Source organism: Protobothrops mucrosquamatus, unplaced genomic scaffold, assembly GCF_001527695.2.
Source record: "Protobothrops mucrosquamatus isolate PMUCROS unplaced genomic scaffold, P.Mucros_1.0 scaffold1067, whole genome shotgun sequence".
Taxonomy (NCBI): domain Eukaryota; kingdom Metazoa; phylum Chordata; class Lepidosauria; order Squamata; family Viperidae; genus Protobothrops; species Protobothrops mucrosquamatus.
This window is the reverse complement of record NW_015387295.1, coordinates 156,803-177,455: the sequence shown is the minus strand read 5'-3', so window position 1 is coordinate 177,455 and position 20,653 is coordinate 156,803. Positions and strand designations below refer to the sequence as shown.

General features: G+C 42.2%; 1 protein-coding gene across 1 annotated transcript in view; it reads left to right on the top strand.

Moving 5' to 3' along the window:
* Nucleotides 1-898: 898 nt before the first annotated feature.
* LOC107291140 (endothelial cell-selective adhesion molecule-like) overlaps nt 899-20,653 on the top strand; it is a 63,479-nt gene continuing 43,724 nt past the window's right edge. Inside the window, exon 1 of the mRNA XM_015820105.1 lies at nt 899-941. Coding sequence (XP_015675591.1) covers nt 899-941 — 43 coding nt within the window. The remainder of the gene's footprint in view (nt 942-20,653) is intronic.

Genomic DNA, 20,653 nt, shown 5'->3' with positions numbered 1-20,653 from the left:
CTTTAAGACTTGTGGACCAAGGGCTGAGGAATTCTGGGAGTTGAAGTCCACAAGTCTTAATGTAGCCGAGATTGGACCCCCTTGAGTTAGATCAGGGGTCCTCAACCTTGGCCACTTTAAGACTTGTGGACCAAGGGCTGAGGAATTCTGGGAGTTGAAGTCCACAAGTCTTAATGTAGCCGAGATTGGACCCCCTTGATTTAGATCAGGGGTCCTCAACCTTGGCCACTTTAAGACTTCTGGACCAAGGGCTGAGGAATTCTGGGAGTTGAAGTCCACAAGTCTTAATGTAGCCGAGATTGGACCCCCTTGATTTAGATCAGGGGTCCTCAACCTTGGCCACTTTAAGACTTGTGGACCAAGGGCTGAGGAATTCTGGGAGTTGAAGTCCACAAGTCTTAATGTAGCCGAGATTGGACCCCCTTGAGTTAGATCAGGGGTCCTCAACCTTGGCCACTTTAAGACTTGTGGACCAAGGGCTGAGGAATTCTGGGAGTTGAAGTCCACAAGTCTTAATGTAGCTGAGATTGGACCCCTGAGTTAGATGTTGGGTATAAAGAACCCCCTCAAATCAAAAGCAACCCTGCACAACGGAATTCCCAATCACCCCTCTTCTGCCCTGCCTCGCTGTCCCCCCCCCGCCCCATCCTTCCCCTTTTCACCTGTGGGCAACGCCCCTCCCCTTTTCCACCTGATAGGTCCGCCCCTCCCCCTCGCTCCGGGGCTCCTCCCCCTACGCCACCTGCTGGACACGCCCCACCTGGAGAGCTCCTCCCCCGCCTTCCTTCGCGCTCGCGGGGCTCCGGCAGCTGCACCTGCTACTCCGGCTTTCTCCTCCGGGCGAGCGGGACGAGCGCTGCGCCCCGGGTCTTCCTCCGGGGGAGGGGGAGCCGGCGCAATGGAGCCGTTGGCGCTGGCGCTCGGGATAGCGGCTCTGCTGGGTGAGTGAGGGGCTGCCAAGAGGGGGAGGAGGCGGGCGGGGTGGTGGGCTTGGGCTGGGGGGAGTAAAGCGCCGATCCTCTCCCCGTCGCGGCTTGCGATCCTGAGTATTCAGTCGAGGAAGGAGGAAAGCCGGAGGTGGGTGGGTTTTCTTGCGATGCTCGGAGTTTTCTCCCGCGGGAGTTTCTTGAGGTTGCAAACTTCGCAGGTCGGCGTCCCCTTGGGAGGCGAGTCCTGGTGAGAGTAACCTCGGAGTAACCTCGGAGTAGCCTCGGATCAGTCTACAAAGACCCCGGTGGGGGAGAGGAGGAGGGGAAACGCGCGGGTTTCGCCGCTGCCGCTGAACAAGGATGATGGGCAATTGAGGAGGAGGGGGCTGTTGGAAAAATTGGGGAGCTGGGTGGGGTGTTCTCCCCCTGGCTGATTGAGGAAAAGACCCCTCCTGAATTCTAGCTAGCGACTGTCAGCCCAAGCAAAAGACTCCGGATTAGCAACGCGTGAGAAGGCGCAGCTGGGTTTGCGCTGGGACGTCCTTTTAAGTTCCCAACTTAGGGGCGCAGCCTGAGCCTGCCTGGGGTGTGTATGTCAATGTCACTATAATTACACAGAGCCTGAGCGCCCTTCCTCCCCCCCCCCCCCCCGTCGCTACATATGGGTAACATGGTTTGCAGGAGAAAGCTAACTTTGTGGACCATTCCTTCAGTTAGGCTAATTGGGCAACCTGCTTTGGTTTCTGCGGAACCCAGTTAGACCCCCTGGAGTCCTGCGTAAGTTCTCCGCTTTGCCTTCCTAGTCCTTTTTATTATTTTGCTTTTCCATCAGCACCCGCGGAGTTCTCATAAGCACATCGGCTAGGAATAGTCTCAACGAAGGAGGAGTTGACAGTCGCTGCTTTGCGAACGTAACATGTCTGGAGGAAGATCCATCATAAGGAAGATGCCAGCTTCTCTGGCACTCCTAGAGTTGGACCTCAGGCCACGGGGGAGGGGGGTGGGATGAGGGGGAAGGCACTCACATTATCGCCTAAAAAGAATGGTGGGTGATGAACCCGGGGCCTCTGTGAGTAGCCAAACTGACACGATTGAGCGTTGTCATGATCTAAAGAGGCCTCATTCAACTTATCTATTTCAGTAAGCAGTTGGCTAAATATACTCATAGTTACAGGTGCTAAAATTATTATTGTGTTCTTTAGAGATTTGTTTTTCCCTTCCCTAAAATAAAAAAATAGTGTTTCTTCCCAGGAAGATGTACGGCAATTTAAAGCATGTCATTCACCAGCCTATTAAACCTGGGTTTTAAAATTATCTACCTGCCCTGCTAAATTAGAGGTAATAATTTATCTGAAATGAAAGGCTGATTCCTATCTCCCTTTCTTTGCTTTGCCCTTCCTGCTTTATATTGAGAAACCGGCAAAGACCACCTCCTACATCATGGATTCTTTTTCTGCGATGTCCCCAGATCCTGCATAGCAATGAAGAATGTTTGTTTTAATCCAGTTGGTTGCCTTTTAATGAGAAAAAAAAACATGCATCCATTAGTAATAGACCTTTCAGATGAAAGGTCCCCAGAATTCCAGGCATTGTGGAATTATTTCATTTTTTTCTTTCTTCTTTTAGCCTAAATTTTCACTGGTAGGTTTGTAGATGGAAGAAAGTGATGTCTACTAGTCATGGGGAAGAAAAGGTTGAGAGCACAGTGACTGTGTGAAGGAAGTCAGCTGAGAACCTTGGAGATGCTATGCCAGGTTCTGCAGATCCCATGAATTAATATTAATACCTGCTTCTCTGAATGGTGATCTGCTAGGAAAGTACAGTGTGATAAGTATAACGTTTAAAGTGTTGGACTTTGGAAACTTATTTTCAAGCCCCACTCCCACATACACACACCATCCCTCTACATTGTGGAGCGCTCTTAGTAACTTTTAGCCAGTCACTCTGTTTCAATCCAAGTTACCTAACCTAGTTTGGGAAGTAAAATTAGAGGAGAACTCAGTCACCAAGCAGATTGCCTTGAGTCCTCAGAAGAATTGTGGAAAGCAAGTGCAATAGGTTCAGGACTGTATAGATTGGAGACTGTATAGATTGGAAACATGCCGAAGAAGCCTTCAACCTGCAGTAGATAGACCAGGGGTCTTCAAACCTGGCAACTTTAAGACTTGTGGACTTCAACTCCCAGAAATCCTCAGCCAGCCCTGGCTGGCTAAGGATTTCTGGAAGTTGAAGTCCACAAGTCTTAAAGTTGCCAAGTTTGAAGACCCCTGGGATAGACAATGGCTAAAATGATGATGATGATGATGTGCAATATATAATAATGTTTGAGTCATCTATGGATTCTAAGGGATAGAGTTTACAATATACTTAGCACCTAACTACTGGGGAACAGGCACAGCTTCTGGCAGTGTTTTTCAAATAGATTGGCTGAAACGAGAGGGGAATTGCAATTACAAATACCATCAAATTCCTTAGCAGCCCATTATCCATGGGTTGGATTACCTAATAATAATACTGTATGAGTTTATCCTTTATGATATCTTGGTTCTCTTGGGAGTAGACTTTAGACTCACCTGGGAGTTGATGAAGAAGCTTCAACCACTGAGATGTACACTAGTAGATTCTGCTACCTTAGCGGATCCACCAGCTTTTTATTTTGATGAGACCGGCAAAAGGGAAGACAAATGAAGAGGGAAGGGGGGAAAAACCCATTCTTCATCGATAGAAATAAAAATATAAAACCACAGTTGTCCGATCAACCAGCACTGATGTCGGCAATTCCATAGTGAAAAAGCTGAATGCCGTTTTCACTGAAGTTAAAATGTGAAACCTTGTGTTCTGCCTTTTAGAAGGCAAACTGGAGTTATACATCCCTCTGAAGCAATGAAGTACTTCTTATTTTAAATATTATTTTGCAGGAAGGGTTATTCTAAGCTGTTAAAGGCATTCCCGTGCAGTGGATTAACTTGGAGTCCTTGTCCACCATTCCAAGTGGCCAAAAGCCAGGACTTTCCCCTACCTGTCGCTGGTGCGGCTTCTCTATTTCCATCTTGGCTTTTTCCTCTTCTCTGCAGAGTGAAACCGTCTCCCACTGCTAGTAGTAGCTTCTGTTTCTCATTCCTGTAATTTCTTTAGGTTTCAGTTCAGTTTCCTATTCACTAAGCAATAGGGCTGTGCATAGATTTGGATTTGAACGCCAAACATGATTAGGTGCCTTCCCGGGTGAGTATAGAGACCCTGTGGGGAATATTTATTTTATTTATTATATTCTACACTGCCCATCCCACCTAAGTGTCTTTTACAGCAGCATAATAAAACCATATAAACACACGAGTAAAAGCATATCTTAAAAACAGGGCTAAGAACGAAACTTACAGGTAACAATAAATCAGGTTCAAAATCTTCCACCCTCGTCCTTGAGAGAAGAGGGAAGAACTCAGAAAAGGCACAGCCACTTTAAGATGTTCCAACTGGTGCGACTGGCCCATCAGATGTGTTCAGAGTCTCATTCTGCCCTTTGAATAGAAAGAATAAGTTGCCAACGGAGCACAAATTTCCGGAATTCTTTTTAACTCATATTCGAGCTTCGAAGTTTCCAGTTCAGTGAGAATAATAATAATAATAATAATAATAATAATAATAATAATAATAATAATAATAATAATAATAATAATAATAATAATAATAAAGTTGGAAGGGACCTTGGAGGTCATCTAGTCCAACCCCCTGCTCAGGCAGGAAACCCTATACCATTTCAGACAAATGGCTGTCCAGTCTCTTCTTAAAAACTTCTAGTGTTGGAATATTCATCACTTCTGGAGGTAGGTTGTTCCACTGGTTAATTGTTCTAACTGTCAGGAAGTTTCTCCTTAGTTCTAGGTTGCTTCTCTCCTTGATTAGTTTCCATCCGTTGCTTCTTGTCCTGCCTTCAGGCACCTTGGAGAATAGCTTGACTCCCTCTTCTTTGGGGCAGCCCCTGAGATATTGAAAAGCTGCCATCATGTCCCCCCTCGTCCTTCTCTTCATTAAACTAGACATCCCCAATTCCAGCAACCGTTCCTTATATGTTTTAGCCTCCAGTCCCCTAATCATCTTTGTTGCTCTTCTCTGTACTCTTTCTAGAGTCTCAGCATCTTTTTTACATCGTGGTGACCAAAACTGGATGCAGTATTCCAAATGTGGCCTTACCAAGGCATTGTAAAGTGGTATTAATACTTCACATGATCTTGATTCTATCCCTCTGTTAATGCAGCCTAGCACTGTGTTGGCCTTTTTGGCAGCTGCAGCACACTGCTGGGGACAAGAAAAGAAATGCCCTCAACATTGAGGCAAACTCTTAACCCTTGCTCTTAACTCAGATCCTTGGATTATCATTTGCCTGACCTTCAGTCAGAAGGGCCAAGTGGTGAGGCATATGGGAGTTGTAGTCCAGGCTCTCTGGAGAGCACCAGATTGCTTCCTCCTGCGTTCCAACTCTTTACAAGCTTCTTGGTTTCGGAGAGTGAAAATGGGCACCCACTTTAAAACCGACTTGGCTTTCTGCCTTTGTGAACCAGGGCTCTTTCCCGCTCCTTTGTTTGTTTGTGCTGTTAAAACTTGGACTGTAAACTCTTCATTTCGGCGCAACTGATAATCTCTGTCAAACATTGTTCAAATGCCAGAAACTCTCGTGCTAATAATATCGTGAAAGTTTTCTGTGAAACCAGGATTTCTTCTTAAACGAGATATTCCTGTAGTCAGATTTAGGACTACTGTATGGCCCATCAATTCTGGTTGTCTGAGAAAACCTAACGAGTGGGAAGAGACAATGGTTTTCACAGTTTGTGCATAATGGTGAGGATGGAAACGGCACTATGTGGCTTTTGAGTTTGTTGAATTCTGGACTCATTTACTGTAGTGTGTTGAATATATGTCAGTGGTGCTTCTACAAGTCCCTGCTTGTTGTAGCAGGGCTAGCATCCTCCTATTATTTTTTGGTAAGAAAAATACAGTATTAAAAAAAAATAAAATTGTGACAATTGGTGACCACCTAAGGAGATCTCCTTAGAAATGTGGGTAACAGATCCTGATCTGTGTCTACCAGGGAAGTTTTAGAAGAGAAAGCATCTTGGTGCCCTATAAAGGTCAGAAGTTCTGGGAGAAACAGAATTCAGACCAAGATGATCTCCGTTCCTTGTCCTTCCTGGTTTCGCATTGTTGATAAACAGCGAGGTTTTTGTAGAACAGCAAAACTTGGTAAAGTAAAGCTGCATCGCTTTTTAAAAAGTCAATAGCACTGTTGAAAATTGGGAGAAAAAAATTCTTTCAAGCTCCCAGGTGAAAGTTCATTTTTACTGTTTATATCCAAATAATCTCTCTAAGACTTTAGTCTAGAAAAGATCAAAGTTGCATGCTGTTTTTTATTTTTTTTAAAAAAAACCTCACTGGAGTCAATATGTTTAATCAGACCACAGTGTCTCAACTCAGTCCCCAATGTGAGAATTCAACTTGGCCCTGACAGAGGCTACCTCTGTACAGAACGATAATTTTTAAGGTGATGGAGTGCTAATCATAACCTCTTTGATGCTAATATTTTCCCCCTTGTCTTTCTGAATCAGTCTGCCATGCTTTCATGAAGGGAAATGTGAAAAGTGAGATGGACTTGCATCTAAGGCTTCAACATCATCATCATAATAATAATAATAATAACAACAACAATAATAAAGTTGGAAGGGACCTTGGGGGTCATCTAGTCCAACCCCCTGCTCAGGCAGGAAACTCTATACCATTTCAGACAAATGGCTGTCCAGTCTCTTCTTAAAGACTTCCAGCTTTGGAGCATTCACAGCTTCTGGAGGCAGGTTGTTTCACTGATTAATTGTTCTAACTGTCAGGAAGTTTCTCCTTAGTTCTAGGTTGCTTCTCTCCTTGCTTAGTTTCCATCCGTTGCTTCTTGTCCTGCCTTCAGGCGCTTTGGAACATAGCTTGACTCCCTCTTCTTTGTGGCAGCCCGTGAGATATTGGAACGCTGCTATCATGTCCCCCCTCGTCCTTCTCTTCATTAAACTAGACATACCCAATTTCAGCAATCATTCCTTATATGTTTTAGCCTCCAGTCTAGCAGGCCTATAGCTTGAAAAAAGATCTATTAAGCTCTGCAGAAAAATAACCAGGATGGAAATGATGACTTAGGTCTATAGCTTGACAGATGATCTGTTAAGATCTAAAGAAGGATGACCAGGATGGAAAAGGTGACTTGGTGGGCATGGGGTTATTTGAGCTCCAGAACCCTGTTCACATAAATATTAAATCTAGAAGGATCTTAGGCATGTTCCTCAATAATTTGAATGAAGTCATGTGGCTTTGGTTGCTGCTGTAATATCCTTTCTGACCCCCCAAGTCCTACGTGATCAAGGATATTACAAGTCAGAGTTCTGAGACTTGGTATAACTGCTTCCCTATAAAGGAAGTCATTTTTTTTTTGTTGTGATAGTTTTCAAAGGAAACGAATGCAATGACGCTGAGACATGAGGCTGGGAACATGTTCTTTTTCTCCCAAGAGACTAGATTGGGTGGGCCCATGTTTTCACTTCTGGCTTGGATACCCAGGATCCTATAGTAATATTCTTAACTGGGCAGAGGGAAGAACGAGGGGCAGCATCAAGAATATATAACTGACAAGTGCTAAATACAGTTGTGTATTATGTTTCTTCGTAAAAACAAAACTCTTGACCAAACGGGCAATGCACTAACTAGATACCTTTGGTAAAGTAACTGAAATTGCATATTGGTATTTAATTTTCTGATCCAGACGTTCTATTCTTTTTCTCATTTCACGTGTATCTGAAAGAACAATCAATGCCAAGATGCTAATAAGCTGCCTGTGGAGAGGGCAGGGGGGGAGAAGCAGGGGTCTCCCAGTACTCTTAAAAATGAAAGAAGGACATAAAGGGAAAGAGTCGGACCACAACAGAAACAGTCTATAAAGTTGTAACACAATAAATAGGAAATGCTTCATTTACTTCTTTTATCCTGAGAATGAAATCTGAAGTGTCTTAGCCACTGGTTGGGATCAAACTGTTCTGTCCCACTTCTGTTCTGCTTTCAGAACTGACTATCTTCTGGGGATGAGAACATTTCCACCTGTCACATGGAAGAATTAACTCAGAATAAGATAATTTGGCTCTTAAAAAACTCCAGTGGCAGGTTGCAGCCCTTACAAGGTAGACGGTGAGACAGGTGAGAGGTCTTTGGGGCTCTCTGAGCTTGGTTGGCTTCTTGCTGACATTTCATTAGGTAACTAGTTAGGTAGCTAGTAATGATGTTACCTAGTTTGGTAAGGAAACCTCTGCAAGGAAACAACCAAGCTCAGAGAGCACCAAAGCCCTCATTTTAACCCTGAGCTACACATTGTTGTTGTTGTTGCGAAGTCATGTCCGACCCATCGCGACCCCATGGACAATGTTCCTCCAGGCCTTCCTGTCCTCTACCATCTTCTGGAGTCCCTTTAAGCTCATGCCTACTGCTTCAGTGACTCCATCCAGCCACCTCATTCTCTGTCGTCCCCTTCTTCTATTGCCCTCGATCTTTCCCAGCATCAGGCTCTTCTCCAGTGAGTCCTTCCTTCTCATTAGGTGGCCAAAGTATTTGAGTTTCACCTTCAGGATCTGGCCTTCTAAAGAGCAGTCAGGGTTGATCTCCTCTAGGACTGACCAGTTTGATCGCCTTGCCTTTATTACAACCAGATGAAATAACTCTACTTTGTTGTAAGGTTATATTAATGGAATCTTGTAAATCTGAAAGTGCTTCTCTCCTCCTGTCCCCTTTACAGCCCCAAAACTAGACAGGGTCTCTTCTTCTGAGTCTTTTGCTCTACTCACATTCCGGCTATGGACTAAACTGCCTTTTATCTGTCTGTTCCTTTGTTTGCGATCATTTGCCCCATCTCATTCCCACATGTCATTTCATCAGGTAACTGGGCAATGGAAGAAGAAAAAGCTTCCAACTGCTATCTATCCAAAACTATCATCAGATCAGCTTCTGAGCTCTTGGTGATCATCTGATGGCCTTCCAGCTTGTCCTTCAATCTTTTAGGTCTCAATTAATGCTTGCTGCAGTGGTAATAATTTGTGCCACACTAATCAAGAGGATGGGTTCACGTACCCAGTAAGCTACAACATAGGATGTGGTTGTTACAGAAATCTTGTTCCACTTGGTTATAAGTCATGGTTGATGGCTTAGTGTTGGGGTATGAACCGCCATGATTAACTCAACAAACTGAAGCTTAGTGCGATGAGTGAAGTCGGCTAGCGTCGGACATCATCCTGGGTCCCTTTGAAGTCAAAGATGGAAATCAGATAGATATGGAGAAAGTTGACTTGTTTGGAATTGCCCCTCTGATCTGCCTTGTTTTGCATGCTCAGTTTTGATTGGCCACAATGCAAGCGATCCAGATGTCCAGATGCTTTATTGTTCCCAAAGTTCTGCTAACCTGGAAATGACAAGAATGGACCTGAAATCTTCTTTACAAAAAACAAAGAAGGTCCATGTTAACAAAACTTGGGAAGCAGCAAACAATCTAGGGAGTGCTTTATGTTCCTCTACTCTTGTATAGATTTTGGACCTTCAGTGAATCTGGAGAGAATATTGGCTATTAGCCGAAAAGGAGGGAAACTGGGGTCTTTCCAATATTCCTGTGAGCCAACTTATTAATATCATATTAAAGCAAATGAGTCTCTCTTTTGGCAGAGTGAGAGTTAAAAGCCTTGTTCTGGGTATGAACGGAGAAGTCACTTTTTTTAAAAAAACTCTCTTGAGTTTTAAAAGTTCCTCCTGCCCTGGGGTCGTGAGAAATATAACGAGGGACTTTCTCAACAAGCATTCTGTTTAAGGCCAACTCCTATCTGTTAATTTTATAAATAGTCACTACTCACAAACAAATGTTCTGCTTCTGTTGTCCCTACCCACCCACCCACCCACTTTGTATTGAAGCAGAATAGGAAATTCCTATTTTGGCCAAGGAGAGCTAATAACAGATTTATCAGCTTAGAAGGATGGGAAGAAAAAGTGACTTATAATTTGCTGCTTGGATGGCTTCTTACCCTGATCGGTGAAATTTGCACTTATTAATGTTCGTATCCCAGCAGAAATCCATCAAGTGGATGTCTCAGCCAAGGGGGAAGCACACAGGACTCTCGCTTTAATTTTGTCTTGGTTTCAGATTATATAAGCATCTTACTTTCACAGAGCAAGAGCACCAAATGAAATCCATCTTCATCCTTTAATTCCAAAACGTTTAATAGCTTAGGGGGGGAGGAGGGGACATCTGATTGGAAACCTATGCTCAGGAATTATGTGAAATGCCCCAAATCCTATTTTTGAGATTTGTGTTTTAGATTTTCATATGTTTAAATGATTAATGTCTGGTGGCTGCTGTTGTTTAATTATCTTTTTTAAAAAAAAAAAAAAAAAGATCACGGAAGCTCTAAAATATTCTTGCTTAGTGACTTTTAATTCCTGCTGATGTTTCTCTCGTTTGTTTCTTCCTCTCCATCTTTTTTCTAAATTTTCTAAATTTTTTTTTTTAAGAAGTGGATGTTTCTTCCGATAAACTGAAATGAAGGGCAGTGTATGTATATATTTTAAAATAAGAGGAATGGGTAGGAGAAGCAAGGATGGTGAAGAATCCCACTTGATAATTAGCATAGTCTGCTTTTTCTTACACTAGTGGGAAGTGGAATTCAACATATCTCTCCCATAAGACTTTTTTAAGTGTTCAGAGGAGACCAATCACATGCAATATACGTGCGAACTAGGGCTCCGTAACATCAGGAGGGGGTCCTTAAATTGTCCTGGCTTTGGGATTCAAAGTTGTATGAAAGGATGAGAAGTTGTTTATTTAGTACATTACTATTCCAGGATTGGATCTGGTTGGTATGTGGGGAGATCACAAAGAAATCCCAGGGTAATAGGCTAGAATGAGAAGTTTGAAAAGCTTCTTTTCAAAGAAGTTTGAAAAGGAGAAATTTCCTGACAGTTAGAACAATCTGTGGAACGACTTGCCTCCAGAAGTTGTGGGTGCTCCAACACTGGAGGTTTTTTAAGAATAGATTGGACAACCATTTGTCTGTAATGGTCTAGGGTTTCCTGTTTGAGCAGGGGGGTTGGACTAGAAGACCTCCAAGATCTCTTCTGACTCTGTTGTTCTGTTATCCTGGGAGAAATCAAAAATTAATCACTTCTGAATAATTGACAGGAAGTCCTCTGAAGCTGACCTCAACTCAGAGGAGGCTGAATATTTGTCAACCTTTCCTCCTAAAAGGGGGCATTCCTCATTCTCCTTTTGGTTTTGTTCTTACAGTGCATTCTTGGTTCTTACGAGAAGATTCTCTGGAGGAGGAAGATCAGGTGAGGAGGGATAGCACCCAGCTCCAAACTATAATTCCCAATTCTAATTCAACTTCCTGCCCACTGAGATGCATGTTTCTCTCTGGTACCTAGATCAAGGTCAAGGAGATGAGAAGAGCTGTGACTGATCAGGTGCAGTTTTTTGCCCATAGGATGCCCACAGCAACTGCTCTAGGGCATGGGTGCTGAATTAGCATTTGGAGTCCTTGTTTGTGCTTGTGTGCTGATGATGCATAATTGGCAAAGCTGTCTTTGATTTTTGAAAGTGTCCTTGTATTTCTCCCACTGCTTTTGTCCTAGGCAGCAAAGACAGAAGATTTTGTGCCCTTTGAAAGATTTATCCAAGATTTTTAACTGGGATTGAAGAAGGAACAAGAAGGAAATATAGCATATTCTAAATGCACACAATGTATCAAATCTCTGTAAACCGGAATTTACCCCTTGATGGGCACAAGATTGCACGGATCTCCTTTCGGGTTTTTTAATGAGATTTTCTAACTACATTTCTGATTATTTTCCAAGCGGCCAAAATTGCATCATAAAACCCCACAGAACATTTAAAAACAAGATAATATTAAACAAAAACGAGATTCAATAAACAGATGAGAAGGAAAGCTTCCAATATGTCAGCTCTTGAAAAGCAACAACAATAACTAGAATTCAGCATTCCTCTGAAATTAGCTAAGGGAAGGGGCCAGAGAAAAGCTAGTTCACAAGTGGCCTATCAGAATTCAGAGCTACAACGTAAAATGGCCCTATACACTTGGCGAATGTGTCATAGCTTCATGTGTTTGCACAAATAGTTTTTCTATGTTGGGTTACTGAGATTGTGCCCAAGTTTCTAATCCTAGGTGGCAGCTTTATTACTGGCAGAGATACTGGACTATTACCAGAGGATAATTCTGTGATTGTTTTTTTTTTAATATTTTATTAAGTTTATATAAATGAGGAAAGAGTAGGAACAATACAGGTATGGGGAGGGAAGGGGATGGGAAATTTAGGATGGAAAAAGGGTAGGTACAATAATCTCATACTTTAACAAACAAGCTACCATCCGGATCATAATGGTGAATGAATATAATTTGTATCATACTCAGCCATTTTAAAATAAGATTAATTATAACCATATTACTAACAATTAATAAACAGATAAAATTCATCTATGTAAATAAACGTAAATAGTAAAATCTCAACTAATCATAATTGTCAACATTAACGGTTAAGAATAACTGAAAATAAAGATGTTATCAACCTATGAACTATAACTCAGTTAAAAATCCATCATCTATTCTATAATATTAGATTCTTTTCAGATTCTAACGTGTCTCTAGCCATTGGTAAAATTTTTCCCAAGTTTTAAAATAAACTGAATCATCTTTCTCTTTCATCTCCAATGTTAATCTATCCATTTCTGCACAATCTAAAATTTTAGTAGTTATAGCCTGGTCAGATGGTAGATTTTCATTTTTCTAAAATTGGGCAAATACTATCCTTGCCGCTGTTAAAACATGTAATATCAAATAATCATTCTCTTTACCATAGTTAGGTCTTAATATTCCTAGCAAAAACAATTCCGGTTTAAATTCTATCTGTATTTTCATCATCTTTTCCAACCATCTATGAATCTTAAATCAATATTTCTTAGCATTGGGGCATACCCACCAGGCATGGTAATAAGTGCCTGCCTGTTGTTTACATTTCCAACAAGTATTCGATACATTTTTAAACATTTCGCTAAGCGAACTGGTGTCATATGCCATCTATAAAACATCTTATATAAATTTTCTTTATATGCTGCTGCTTTTGTAAGCTTAATATTTTTATCCCAAAGTTTTTGCCAGTCTTCTAAATCTATAGAATATCCAAAATTCTTTGCCCATACTATCATTGTCTCTTTCACTATCCAGAGGATAATTCTGTGATTGTTAATGTGATGCAATCTGGTCTTTCTTCAGGGGCGTATCTGCTGGAGTGTGGTAAGGCAATTAAAAGCAGTGTGTGGTCTTGGGCTAGAAAAGATGGAACATCCCTGCTTTAGAACCTCCAAAACTAAAAAAAGAAACCAGGTGTGACTTCGGAAATGGAAGGCACCTGCTTCGTGTTTGATTGCCACCACACCTGGTAATTAGGTATTCTCCGGGATCTGGTTCCCCCTGAAATGGATGTGTCAAGCAGGTTGATAAAAGCAGACAACTTCTTTTAATTTTGAATGTTTGCCCTGCCTTTAAATGAGATAACAACTGCAAAACAATGGCATGTATCTGTTCAGATGACAAATGCCTAGAGCTGAACAGAGACTTCTATCCGCATGAAGTGTTTATATCTGGACACAAGTGGGCTGCGCAATGAGAGACATCCAGGCAAAATGCCATGGGTTTCCTTTAAGGCTCAATGGGAGAAAGATCATTTTTCTTGGATCATATTTAGACATTGAGATGTTGAGTAGGCTGCCTCCTTAAATTGGGGGTGCAACCTCCTCCAACTATTCAAGGATTTGACATCAGAACATGCCTATAAATTGTTTTTCTTCTTGGATGTGTCTCTCCACTTTCTCCTGGCCACCAGCTAACCTTGTATTTTTCCACCTCTGCAACTTTACGATGTGTGGACTTCAACTCAAAGAATTCCTCAGTGCTGGCTAGGGAATTCTGTGAATTGAAGTCTACACATCTTACATTACTGACCTAACCATTACACATGGCTAAAAGTCTGTCTGCTGCTTTCAGTTTTCTTTGCTTCAAGGTGAGAACTTTTTGCTAGAAAAGCAGAATAGCCTTATTATCTGTTATCAGGATGAGATGGTGATGACTGCATTCTTTTGATCCTGAAGATCTCTTGCATAACTCAGCTGTCCCAGAAAGTGGCTAGAACAATCAGGCTTAAGGTTCAGGTAGCAGATTAGAAAAATCATTTTGAAAGTCAAAGTCGGTCATCCTTGGATCAGATTAACGGGAAATGATGGAGAGGGTAGGTTGGTTGCTGGTGGCCTTCAGATAGAAGCTGGACATTCATTCAGAATGCCATGCTTTGGTATCTTTACCTACAGTTTGTTTCTGTTGCTCCTGTTCATACGGAGTCCTAGTGGACAATCACTTAAATATGAGCCAGCAGTGTGCTGCAGCTGCCAAAAAAGCCAACACATTAACAGAGGGATAGAATCAAGGTCACGTGAAGTGTTAATACCACTTTACAATGCCTCGGTAAGGCCACACTTGGAATACTGCATCCAGTTTTGGTCACCACGATGTAAAAAAGATGTTGAGACTCTAGAAAGAGTACAGAGAAGAGCAACAAAGATGATTAGGGGACTGGAGGCTAAAACATATAAGGAACGGTTGCTGGAATTGGGTATGTCTAGTTTAATGAAGAGAAGGACGAGGGGGGACATGATAGCAGTGTTCCAATATCTCAGGGGCTGCTACAAAGAAGAGGGAGTCAAGCTATTTTCCAAGGCGCCTGAAGGCAGGACAAGAAGCAACGGGTGGAAACTAACCAAAGAGAGAAGCAACCTAGAACTAAGGAGAAACTTCCTGACAGTGAGAACAATTAACCAGTGGAACAACCTGCCTCCAGAAGCGGTGAATGCGCCAACACTGGAAGTTTTTAAGAAGAAACTGGACAGCCATTTGTCCGAAATGGTGTAGGGTTTCCTGACTGAGCAGGAGGTTGGACTAGATGACCTCCAAGGTCCCTTCCAACTTTATTATTATTGTTGTTGTTGTTGTTGTTGTTGTTGTTGTTATTGTTGTTGTTGTTATTATTATTATTATTATTATTATTATTATTATTATTATTATTATTATTAACTTAGAAGAATACCCAGATTTTTCTCTTAGAAGCTACAGTAAGCACAGCTAGCTTGAGATTTGTTTTTATTAGTAATATGTCTCCCTCGGCTTTTTCATTGACTCATGAGTATACCTTGCCCACTCTAGAGTTAGAAACTCAAGTGTCCTTGATGCAAAGAAAGTTTCAGTGGAGTGTGATGTTTAAAAACTTTATCTGAAATATTTGGAGCTAGGTTCCAAATCATTTGGGTGAAGTCTTAAGCTCCTTCGGCCTCGCTGAGTCTTCGGCACTGATGCTAAAATGCACTGTCACCTTTGCAGATGAGAGCTTTGTAAATCCTGGTGTTCTCTCTGCAAGCTGGATTCAATGACCTAAATCCATGGATTTGTATTCCACCCTCCCCTCCCCCCCACTACCGAACGACTACATGCAATAATGGGTTTGATTTATTCAGCAAGATTAAATCTTAGTCTCTTGCGGGATTCACTGACTACCACTTCTGACATAAAGCATCATTCACCTTTCCTGTAGCAGAGATAATATATGCAAGGCAAGTTTACTTGTGGGAAAATGTTGGTTTTTGATCACGGTGGTCATATCATTCCAGATTGCGGTGATTTCATTTTAAATTTCTTTGACTAAATGTGCACTGTAAGCATAGAACTGCACTAGGTGTGACAGGTCCTCCTCATTTCTGTGTGAGCAAACTGCTTCACCATCCGACATAACTTTCAGCAAATTATGTCCTTTAAAATATGCTTTTAAAATATGCATGTTGATGGGCAGAATAGATAATTTTTTTCTCCCTTCCTCAAAACTCTTGGTTCCTTTCTCAGGCCCAATGCCCCCATTATAATTGCATTTGGGAAAATAAGATAAGGAGATGAATCAGTCCCACCAGAAATACCACTTATCTTCACAAAAAATAATATTCTGCTAAAATTCAGGATTTTTTTTCTAGACAAGAAGTCTTTGTAACTTTCTGCAATAATCCTCTGACTCTTCTAGGGAATGTTTACAGTTTCTTGCCTTTCCCACTATGCTGGCTTCTTCACCCATCTTCTAGTATGCCTTATGAGAGCCTTCATGCCCTGGCACAGGGTAAAGATTTAATGGCTTTTAAACAGTTAGGTGGCTAATGCCTTAATTGGCTATAAAAATTAATCTTCTGTGGATGGGTTTATATAAAAACATGGCATGTGTCCAAGACAACAGAGCAATAAACATAAGATGGTGCCATAACAAGCTCTTAATTACATACATGGCACAAAAGAAGAATCCACTGAGTCAGTAATTGATGTAAGGAAGCAGGTATTTTTTTTGCTGTATGTTTTTTTAATAGCCATTGACTTGCCTACCAGTCTGCCTACTGTCTAGGTTGAGCATCTGAGAACCATGTGCAGAAATCCTATCTTCAAGGAGAACAAGAATGGATAGAAGCCTATCAAACATAAATCCAACCTAGATTTAAGGCGAAATTTCCTGACAGTTAGAACAATTAATCAGGGGAATGACTTGCCTCCAAATGTTATGAGTGCTTCATCACTGGAAGTTTTCAAGGAAAGATTTGTTTGTAATGGTATATGGTCTCCTGCTTGAGGAGGGGGTTGGACTGGAAGACCTCCAAGGTCCCTTCCTACTCTGTTATTCTATATTCCAGGGGTCTCCAACCCCCCGGTCCGTGGACCAGTACTGGTCTGTGGCATGCCAGCAACCGGTCCGCACAAACAAGCAAACATCCACATGATGCAGGGCAGCACACAAAACTACGCACCCTTCAGTCCACAGAAAAACCTCTCTCCATGGAACTGGTCCCTGGTGCCCAAAAGGTTGGGGACGTCTGCTGTATTCTATATGATAATCAGTAACTAACTCCTACTTTTACATTAGAGTCAAAGTATATGGTCAACCCTAAAAATTAATACATAGGAAGAAGATCTTGAAAAAAACCCAGAATAACAGAATAACTGAAGGACCTTGGAGGTCTTCTAGCCCACCCCCCTGCTCAAGCAGAATACCCTACACCATTTCAGACAAATGGTTGTCCAATCTCTTCTTAAAAGCCTCCAGTGATGGAACACCCACAACTTCTGAAGGCAAGTCGTTCCACTGCTTAGTTGTTCTCACTGTTAGGAAATTTCTCCTTAGTTCTAGGTTGGTTCTCTACTTGGTTAGGGTTCCATCTATTCTTTCTTGTCCTGCTTTTGAAATGCATAAGGATCTCCCCATACTCCTAGACAAGTGTGATTATTTGCAACTTAAAAAGTAGGCAGGCTTCTAGAACAAATAAATTATCCATTATGCTTAACAGAGCAGCTATATAGGTAGACAGAAAAAATTGGAGCATCCCTGTTTTGGCTGGGTACCGGTGCAACCGTCATTATGGGAGGTTTATGACTTGTCCTTTCCCCTCTAGCTAAGATTTTTCCCCCTTCTGTTTCTGCTAACATCCCATTCTAATCCATGTCCTTCTATACCTCTTCAAAGAAGCTGATTTCAATTTTGTTACTGCTGTTCAGATCACCAGCGGCAGGAAACCTATTATCTGTCGTTTGCTCCATTGCAAGCAATTTACTTTTGTTCCTGCTAATACTGGAACCTGCTGTGCTGAAATTTTCTCCTGCATTTTTTTTTTCATCTATTCCAGTTCAGTTTGATGGGAGGAGATGACTTTCAATTTTTTTTTCCTCCGAGGAGAAGAACATTTCAGTGAAATTTATGGGCGGGATACGGGGTTTGCACTAACTTCTACTTCAAGGTGGTTGCAGATCATGAGTTGCCCCCTTTTTTAATTTATATTATAATCCTTTCAGTGATGCTCATTGCTGGCTATCAATATATTGAGAGACCCTTTGATTCTTCCACACTATATATCCTATGATACATTCTTTTGTCTCCTCTAGAATGCTTTTAATACAATACAGTAAGATCTTCTTCAAGGTCTTAATAATAATAATGATAAAGTTGGAAGGGACCTTGGAGGTCATCTAGTCCAACCCCCTGCTCAGGCAGGAAACCCTATACCATTTCGGACAAATGGCTGTCCAGTCTCTTCTTAAAAACTTCCAGTGTTGGAGCATTCATCGCTTCTGGAGGCAAGTTGTTCCACTGGTTAATTGTTCTAACTGTCAGGACGTTTCTCCTTAGTTCTAGGTTGCTTCTCTCCTTGATCAGTTTCCACCCATTGCTTCTTGTCCTGCCCTCAGGTGCCTTGGAAAATAGCTTGACTCCCTCTTCTTTGTGGCAGCCCCTGAGATATTGGAACACTGCTATCATGTCCCCCCTCATCCTTCTCTTCGTTAAACTAGACATACCCAATTCCAGCAACCGTTCCTTATATGTTTTAGCCTCCAGTCCCCTAATCATCTTTGTTGCTCTTCTCTGTACTCTTTCTAGAGTCTCAACATCTTATTTACATTGTGGTGACCAAAACTGGATGCAGCATTCCAAGTGTGGCCTTACCAAGGCCTTGTAAAGTGGTATTAATACTTACAGGCATCTCATTTCAAAATAGGAAGTTATTACCCCCTCTTGAGGGATCCACCTCTTATTTATTTATTTTTAATTTCTCATTGATGAAATATCAACAAAGTATCTTGAAATATTAACTATCGACCCTTCTCATAAAAGAGCAATTGATCAATAGCCATAACTTTCAGAAAAGTTTTCTGACTAAAGATCACATGACATCGCTTACATGTAGACGTACAGCACTAGTAGATGGATACTGGCTGTATCCTTGTTCACTTGGGGCAACATCAAGAGATGTTCATGTGTATGAAATGGCCAGATCACAATCCATGCTGAAATTTTTGACGTCCCTCAGACATGATGTTGATCTTGTATTGCCAGCTCAGACTTCCTGTTATATATACTCAAGTGCCTGGAGCTGCCTAAAGCTGCAGATATATTTTCTATTTAAGTACAATAATCAAGTCTGAAGAATGTGAGTTTTTACTCCCTGGGTGATTTCACTGTCCTCTAATTCTATGATGCATAACATGGGATACACCCAATGGATGTACATTCATCCTTGTGCCTTCCTCTGGCTTGTCTCCAGAAGTTGTGGGTGCTCCGTCACTGAAGATTTTAAAGAAGAGATTGGACAGCCATTTCTCTGAAATGGTATAGGGCTCTTCTGCTTGAGCAGGGGGTTGGACTAGGGCTTTTCAACCAGTGGTACGGGTACCACCTGTGGCACATTGGCACCTGGCAGGTGGTACGCGACCATCTTAGAAAAGTGGTAGCGGGGGAGGGGAATGAGCTGAACTGGTGGCAGCACCGCACAAGCCTGAGTGAGAGATGGCTGGAGCTGCAGGGCTGTCAGGGCTCAGTGGAAGCGCCAGGATCAGCGTCAGGCTCCAGCTGGAGCTCGGCGCTGATCCTGGTGCTTCTGCTGAGCCCTGAAGAAGCGTCGATCAGCTGGAATGTTGCAGCATCTCCAGGGTCTTGTGATTTACATTCAGATGCTTGACAACTGATTCATATTTATGACGGTCACAGTGTCCCAGGATCATGTGAAGTGACCAAAACCTGCTGCAACCACCCAGCAGACGGGGGGAATAAAAACCAAACACCCCCCACCCCACTCCTGCTGCCAATCCTCAACAAAAATGCTCACAACAATGAAAACCTCGGACAGGAGGAAGAGCGCCACCGGGCGCTGACTTGCTCGGCTGTGGCCTGGGGGGCACTTTTTTCAGTGCCATTGTAACTTCGAACAGTCACTAAGTGAACTGTTGTAAGTCGAGGACTACCTGTACTTTATCACTTTTTTACTTTTTTTTTTTTTTGGTCATCAAGTTTTTGACACCTTGCTAGGCGACTGGTGGTACTCGGATGTTGCCATATCCTAAAAGTGGTACAATGGGTGAAAAGGTTGAAAAGCCCTGGACTAGAAGACCTCCAATGTCCCTTGCAGCCGGTGGTGGGATTCAGCCGGTTCGCACCACTTCGGCAGAACCGGTAGCTAATTTTTTGTTGCCCAGGCCCAGAATGGACTTCCGGAAGCGGCATCCACACAGAGAACCGGATGTTCACATATTTGAATCCTACCACTGCTTGTAGCTCTATATTTTGTACCATAGAGATCTCTTAGCTATATCTTTGGCATGGAGAAACTGAAGCCATCTATCGTGTTTTGATGCCACTTCGGAGACTTTGTTCTATGTGAGCTTTATGCCAACTGCAACCTGAGCCAAGAACGAAACATGACCATCCAATTAGCCCTGATCTGTGTGCACACCATAACTGCTCAGAAGATAGCAAAGCATTATTTATTCAGTGAGGATAAAGAGGCATAGTTTATCTAAAGCCAAAGCTGGTCTAAACTATTCCTGGAATACTTTTAGGAGAGTGGAGCTATTGCTGAAGGACTAAACAAATTGATTTGAATATAAAGAATTCCAAATTTAGTTTCCAGAGTTCCTGTTAGAAAGAGGGTTGCAGGTAAAGCAGCTGGGAAAAGAATCTGCCTGGTGATTAACATCTCCTGCTTTTTTTCAAATCCTGCCCTTTATATCATCACTGTTTAGTTCCCCTGGTGAATT